At 47.1% G+C, this 7,989-nt stretch overlaps 1 protein-coding gene across 1 annotated transcript; it reads left to right on the top strand.

The window, feature by feature from the left end:
- Positions 1 to 574: 574 nt before the first annotated feature.
- LOC124654666 lies at positions 575 to 1,892 on the top strand. Its single transcript, XM_047193662.1, has 2 exons — positions 575 to 939; positions 1,022 to 1,892. Exons 1-2 carry the CDS (start codon positions 772 to 774, stop codon positions 1,598 to 1,600), a joined length of 747 nt encoding a protein of 248 aa, XP_047049618.1. The 5' UTR covers positions 575 to 771; the 3' UTR covers positions 1,601 to 1,892.
- The last annotated feature ends 6,097 nt before the right edge of the window (positions 1,893 to 7,989 follow it).

The following is a 7,989-nucleotide window of genomic DNA, read 5'->3' as shown; positions in this document are numbered from 1 at the left end:
GGGTATAAACGTTTAACAATAGAAGTTTGATTGACATGCAACAAAACCAAAATTTACTCACATCAAATAATTCTCGAGATAGGGGCGGTCTCACGTAAATTTGATCTATAATATATTTTACTACTAATTTATTTATTAGACTTTTTGGTCTTGGTGTTTTCGGGTTAGGGTTTTCGATCATCGGTTTATCTGCCCACCCCTACCGCTGCATGCACTGCAAAGCTCTCTCCATCGACATGTCGTCATGTTTGATCTCTGTTCCCTTTCGTAACGATACGCCTCACTTTTTATCATGTGGAAAATCAAACAACAATCGGCTCCAACGAACGAAGAGCGACGTCGTCGCGACCGATCGATCACATTCTATACTGCGTACCCTGCAGCTTTGGGTCGTGACTCACGAAGGAGGTCGATCGATCGGTGTCGCCGGTCGTGTGTGTGTCTGCCTTTAGTCCCCCTCTTTCAGCTCAAAGAAAGATGGTGCCCCTTGTGTATGATGCCACTGAACCTTCCCTTCCCCTATATAACGACGCACCCATCCAACGACAGCTAGATATAGCAAGCTCCACACGGTTCATCGATCACCGGAACAAGCTAGCGACAATCAACGTTTCCGGCGGGCGGCCCCCATAATTCAGGCTCATTCAGGCAAGCTTGGAGTGAGGTAGCCGTCCGTTGATCGACAAGTGCGCGTGCTATTACTTCACGGGCATATAGACACACCAGGCCGAATAGCTTGCTTGTTCGTCCGTCCCCACAGCTCGCGCGACCATGGTGTGGAGGCAGAGCTTCCTGGACCTGATCCTCATCCCGCTCAGCCTGCTCCTCCCCATGCTCTACCACGCCTGGCTCTACCGCGCCGTCCGCCGGCACCCACTCTCCACCGCCTTTGGAGTCTACTCTGCCAGCCGCCGCGTCTGGATCTCCGGCATGATGAAGGTACGCACCACCATCCCTCTTCTTGCCTCCAGCACTGTACTCCAACCGAGCGGCACCGCACTGAAACTCTGAACCTCGCCAGGACAACGACGACAAGAAGGGCGTGCTGGTGGTGCAGTCCCTCCGGAACGTGATCATGGGGTCCACGCTCATGGCCACCACGGCGGTGCTCTTCTGCACGGGCATCGCCGCCGTGCTCAGCAGCACCTACACCATCAAGAAGCCCCTCAGCGACGCCGTCTTTGGCGCGCACGGCGAGTACATGATGGCGCTCAAGTACGTGGCGCTGCTGATGCTCTTCCTCTTCGCCTTCCTCTGCCACTCGCTCACCATCTGCTTCCTCAACCAAGCAAGCTTCCTCATCAACACCTCTGCCCTTTCCGGAGACCTCGTGACCGGCGAGTTCATTGGCGAGATCCTCGAGCGCGGGTTCACGCTCAACTTCGTCGGCAACAGGCTCTTCTACGCCGGGGTGCCCCTCCTGCTATGGATCTTCGGCCCGCTGCTGGCCTTCCTGTCGTCCCTCGTCATGATCCCGATACTGTACAACCTCGACGTCGTCAACGTTTCCGGCGGCGGAAAAGGGTCCTCGTCGGAGCACAGCAGCGGCTGCGTCAACGCCAAGGCCGACACGAACGGCAACGGATGCATGCATGTCTGATCAACGATCCACCCAAGCAACAAAGCAAGTGCGGCTCGATTGGTGGAGGAGGAAAAAGATGTTTTGATCAGTTATTATTTGATCCTCGCGTGCGCGCGTCCGTTTGCTTTACAGGATTATTATCATCTTACTTAATGTGTATGCACGATGAAACTGATGATACAGTAGACTGCCACATTGGTGTACTTCAGGGTTCCCTTGTCAGCGAACGAGTGGGTTCTTTCTTGTCAGTTTGTACTAGGAACTAATGCATGACATGGAACCCATATGCGTCTTCGATCGTAGCGCTGCCCCCTTTTTTTTTCTCAGGTGTTCGGTTTTGGTTTACGGTTGAGTTGACAGTATGTGCCTGCCGATGACACTACAGGGCGGGTGTATTTGTAGGCATATTCCTAGCTGGCTTTTATGTGTGTCCATGTCTGTCCCGCTTATTTCGACACTTCTCGAACCGTGAAGCAGCGTATCTGCATATGTGATACGCGACTCCAGTTTTGTTCTACAAAATTATGGATTTGTTGTAAACACTGTGTAGGATTTGTGTGGCCACGATATTTCTGTTTAGCACGGCACGCCTCTATGTGGTTGCATTCCTAGTGCAAGCTAGGGGTAGAAATGGACCGTATGCTATTGGACAGTAGACCGCATGGTTTTTCGATTGGACAGTGCCCGTCCAAGACGGAACCAATATGTTAAGGGTGAGATTGTTATGTCTTATGGAGGTAAACCGAGTCTTGTGGTGCACAATTTGGGTAATTGCCTAATTGGTCACATGCATGTGATTCTGGGCTAGGCCAAGGCAAAGCACCTCCGAGCTAGTTCTGCTAGAATTAAGCGGCCGAATTCACCATTTCCGAACGCTAGGCAAGTGGTGGTTCCAGCTAAACTGCTAACTCGTGAGTTTGCACATGATTTTGTCCACTCACCCTCGTTAATCTCATTCACCTTGTTTCTTCTAATTAGTATAGTGGTGTTTTTCGCTTCATAGTAACGTGAGAGGAGAGTAAGTGGATCAGGTCGTGGGGATCGAAAGCCTTGTTGACGGAGATCGTTGAAAAGGTAGGAGAAAACCGTAGGATTTTTAAAGATCAAAATAAATCAGGTATGCCCAACACTAGTGGAAAACATACCTAATGTCGCGGGCCGTAAGACCCTTTTGTCGCGGGCGGCCAGCCGCGACAACGGAGGCGCGAAAAAAGGTCCAACCTTTTGTCGCGGGTCGCTTAATTACCACCCGCGACATAAGGTCCACCACATGGCAGGCGCGGGGCGCGCAGGGGACACCCCTTTTGTCGCGGGTCGTGGTACGGCCCGCGACAAAAGGCCCAGAGCCCTCCAAAAGGTTTCGGGGCGACGTGGCCAGGCCATTTGTCGTGGCTCCAGACGTGGCCGCGACAAAAGGCTTGGACGAATGCCCTGTTTTCCACTAGTGCAACTTTTGCGCCGGGCTATACACAGGCCGGACTTGACTTTCTCAAATGATTATTTTCAGTTCTTGGGGCGGTTAACCCTATTTAATGCTTAACGTAACAACAAGCGCCCCAAAGCGTACCCTCGAAGAGGTGAAGAACAAGGGCGGATGAACATAGGAGATGATGCACGGCCATCAACGGAGGAGAGGAAACGATAGTGGAGGATGTCGCCATCAAGGCCAGAACCTCACCGAAGATGGGGAACCTAGACGTGGCAGTCGACAACATCGTCGGCGAAGGAGAGGAACAAACTTAGTGTCGGGGGTTGCATGTGATGCGGCGAGGTCTGACATCGCATGAGAAGAGGGGGGGTGGGTAGAAGGAAGGTCGAGGCGATGATGGACTTGTGGCGACGACGGCTCGAGAAGGGCGAGGTGTTGCGGCGACACAGAAGCGGCATGACAGTGGCGCCTTCCGGCCGGTGATGGCGGCCGGTGGATAGACAACGATGGAAAAATTGCGGCCTAAATTTGACGAGCAAACAGTTGTGGCAGCAACGATATATAGCGATCTATAGGGGTTACAATAAAACGACACCGTACTGTAGAATCCAGGCCAACATGGAGCCAGTTCATTTAACTTCACAAACTCAATTAGGACTTCCAATCTAGTTTAAAAAATGAACTAACCCAAAGAGGTTAAACCGATTAAACCATTATTTCCATATATCTGGTGCGGGGAGGGCCTTGGCCCATCCCTTGCTTCTTTTAAGTGGTCGTATGTGTAGCTGGGGACTCTCGGGGTCCATTCCTGCTCTTTATGCTTTGCCCGACCCAAGTGTGTGAGGTCTTTTCCACAAAAAAAAGGGTAAGGGTATACATAGAACTAATCAGGCCAGTAAACATCCATGTGGTAAATTAATTAGAAACTAAAATCTCACCCCTCGTCTCATCAATGCCGCACGGTCTTGTCAATGCCATCAGGGAGACGTTGGCCAAGGCTATCGTATTTTTTCTTGCCACTGGCAGGCTACAAGTGATTTAGTGGGGAGCAGCGTACTCCAGCTCGCAGACAATGGGAATGAAGAAAGTGTTCATGCATGTCATATCTGCAGAGTCTTACTCTTACATCTTTAGTTTTGATGATGTAGGGTCGTTCCAAGAAAATAAATATAATTATACAAAACTTTTATAATTATTTGTATTTTTATATACCATGTTTTTAACAAAATATGTTCTATATTATCCATTAGCGTTGATAACCACACAATGATGTTCCTAAATATTTGTCATTATGTTTTTCATTATATAGTTTCAATGTTTAACATTAAAAAATATTTTAGTTGTGAAATATGTTTTTCCCATTTTGGATATCACCCTTAACAAAATAATGAAAAGGAACCACCTTAATTAAATACGAAAAACATGACATATACACACTATCTCTTCAACTGATGAATTGTATAGTTTTATTATGTAAATGTTATTCCCTATTTTTAATATCATTAAATATATTGGTAGACATTCCAGAGTGTATGCCTTAAAAATATCTTAATAGAGGTGTTTAATTTATGGTTATATAAGAAAATTTATAGAAACTTCTGGAGTATAAATTGAAAGCTGACACAATCATTTGTTTCCGTGGTCAAATGTTTTCTACAAGGTACAATAGCTTCGGTGCTAAGTTGACAATATGTTAACAATCTATACTTGTTATTGGAATACAATCCCTTATAGTAAGGACTAAAGAACATAAAACATTTGTGGATTTCTGCAACTTTTTCACACACAAAAAATAATTGTTTCACTGCACCACACTCCGTATCACATATGTATACAAGTGTTCCTGCCAATTTTCAAAATAATAAGTTGTGCATGAAACTGAATATGAGATTGATTTAACATGACTTTTCACAAAACATGCACGACATTCATAGGGGAGACTAGCATCGAAATTAAACTTGCAACTGCAGAGGATCAAAAGAGTGCTTTGTTTGGGGACAAGGCATCAGGTCCATAGTTGAACTTCTACCTGGTTCTGGCAGGACTGGTGGCTAGGGCCGAGGCCCTTTAGGGACAGATTCCTAGCCCTGTTTGCCATTACGGCGAACCCAAACACCTCTGTGGCCCAAGCCAGGTCCGGCGGGCTTTGGGACCTACCCTTCCGCAGAGAGCTTGGTATACAGGAGCGCTCGGAACTTGCAGAAATCCGTAGGGATCTCCAGATGGTTCGTCTGAGGATGGGTCAGGATTCCTTCCTATGGTCGCTCGAACCCTCCGGGAAGTTCTCGGTTCGCTCCTTGTACCTCAAGCTTTGCCACAGTACGCCGTGGAAACACTATGGGGTGCTTTGGAGGATTGATGTTCCTCTCAAGATCAGGATCTTTCTTTGGCAATTCCTGCTCAAACGCCTACCCTCCAATGGCAACATTAGTAGGCGAAGGGGCCCATCTTCGGGGAGATGTGCCCTGTGTGGAGAGATGGAGGATACAAACCACATCTTCTTCACTTGTGTCTTAGCCAGATTCATGTGGAGCGCAGTTAGGAAAATGATGCATTGCACCTGGAACCCCTCGTGTCTTCCAGACATATACAGGTCGCTCCAACATTGCAGGGGCCAAACAAAACGGGTTTTATGGATTAGTTGTGTGGCGCTGTGCTAGACCCTTTGGAATATACGCAACAAATTTACCATTGAAGGGCGCTTCCCATCCTAGCCTGCTGATTGCATATACAAAATATCCTTATATCTACAGCTGTGCTAGACAGGATCGCGAGCGGTGGAGTTGACTATTGGCAGACTACGCGAGGTCCATGCTTCTGCTAGGATGCAGCCATAGCACTATCCTCTGCCAGTTATCTTTTTATCTATGTGTCTTTGTTGTATGGTAGGCGTGTGTTGGAGCACATGGCCTTAGTAGACTCTTGTCAGTTTATATTGTTATGTTCGGTTCGGTGGTGTGAGTTGTAACTTGAATGGTTCGGTGTATGGTTGTGGTTTTATTAATTTAAAGTCGGGCTCTACTCGAGCCTTCCGTCTAACTTGCAACTGCTGTTATAAACGTTTTGTTCTGATGTGGTACACATTGGCCCCGTATGTAAGATTGTTCGTGTAAAGTAAGGTTGACTTTCTATTTTTTCTAGATAGTCAATAGTAGCTTATATACTACAAGTAAAAGGAAATATATAGTAACAAGTACACTGCCGTATTCTCGACCCTCCTTCACTCATGCGCCCTGGGGCAATCGCCATATTTTTCCGGCATACGGACCAACTTTGAGGTGGTGGCTATGGCCTTTTCACAAGCAGAAATGCCCTGATAGTCACCACATCATTGGTGGCACTACATAATAGGATACGACATCAGATATACCAGTGGCGTATCGGTAAGTGGTTATGCCACCACTATGATGTCACAAGTGGTGTATCTTCCGGTGTCACAACAGTGATTTGTTGAATCCACCCGCCTATCTGGTCAAGAAAATAGTGGTAGCTAGCATGCTACTAGTCTAGACGTAGACATGTAGTGGTTGTGTGGCTGCGCCACACGCCCCAGATAGCCCTGTTGTGGGTGGCATGTCGGTACAGGATGCCACTGCTAGCTAGCCATGTAGTGGGGGCGTGGTTTGGTTTAGGGTTTAGGTTTAGGATATGTTGGATGCATATCTATGAATTTTGTAGTTCATTAAATTAGTATCTATCCTATTTGCATCATACTAGGAGTTATTATGACTGCTTTTAATTATTTATGAGATTTTTCAAAAATCCCGTTAATTTGGTATTTTAGTTTGGATGGAAAAAATTCAAATAACTACTATTAACTTTCAGTGAGCTATGGGACTCAAAAAAAGACAAACTATAACAACACACTTTGAAATTCTCAATACGAATCAAATAAGTTAAAGTCGGTCACCAGAAAATTGGTAGGCTGGTTAGGAGGGCCCATGACATGGCTTCGTTCCTTGGCCATGCCATGGAGGCTCGCCGTCATCATCGAGGCCACGAGCCTCCGTTTTCCTTGTTTTTTCACTAGCCAAAACGTAGGTTCCCTCTCCTTCCTTGTCGCTCCACGGTAGGAGGGAGGTGATTGACACGTCTCAAACATATCTATAATTTCTTATGTTCCATGCACTTTTATGATGATACTCACATGTTTTATACACACTTTATGTCATATTTATGCATTTTCCGGCACTAACCTATTGACAAGATGCCGAAGAGCCAGTTACTGTTTTCTGCTGTTTTTGGTTTCAGAAATCCTACAAAGGAAATATTCTCGGAATTGGACGAAATCAACGCCCAGGGTCTTATTTTTCCACGAAGCTTCCAGAAGACCGAAGAGGATACGAAGTGGGGCCACGAGGTGGCGACACGCTAAGGCGGCGCGGCCAAGGAGGGGCCCGCGCCACCCTAGTGTGTGGGCCCCTCGTGACGCCTCCAACCCTATCCTTCCGCCTACTTAAAGCCTTCGTCGCGAAAACCCCAGTACCGAGAGCCACGGTACGGAAAACCTTCCAGAGACGCCACCGCCGCCAATCCCATCTCGGGGGATTCAGGAGATCGCCTCCGGCACCCTGCCGGAGAGGGGAATCATCTCCCGGAGGACTCTTCATCACCATGATCGCCTCCGGATTGATGTGTGAGTAGTTCACCCCTGAACTATGGGTCCATAGCAGTAGCTAGATGGTTGTCTTCTCCTCATGTGCTATCATTGTTCGATCTTGTGAGCTGCCTATCATGATCAAGGTCATCTATTTGTAATGCTACATGTTGTGTTTGTTGGGATCCGATGAATATGGAATACTATGTTATGTTGATTATCAATCTATCATATATGTGTTGTTTATGATCTTGCATGCTCTCCGTTGCTAGTAGAGGCTCTAGCCAAGTTGATACTTGTAACTCCAAGAGGGAGTATTTATGCTCGATAGTGGGTTCATGCCTCCATTTAATCTGGGACGATGATGAGAAAGTTCTAAGG

This window comes from Lolium rigidum, chromosome 5, assembly GCF_022539505.1.
Source record: "Lolium rigidum isolate FL_2022 chromosome 5, APGP_CSIRO_Lrig_0.1, whole genome shotgun sequence".
NCBI classification, from domain to species: Eukaryota; Viridiplantae; Streptophyta; class Magnoliopsida; order Poales; family Poaceae; genus Lolium; species Lolium rigidum.
Note: the sequence above shows the minus strand (reverse complement) of the source record. Positions and strands in the feature narration are given on the sequence as shown.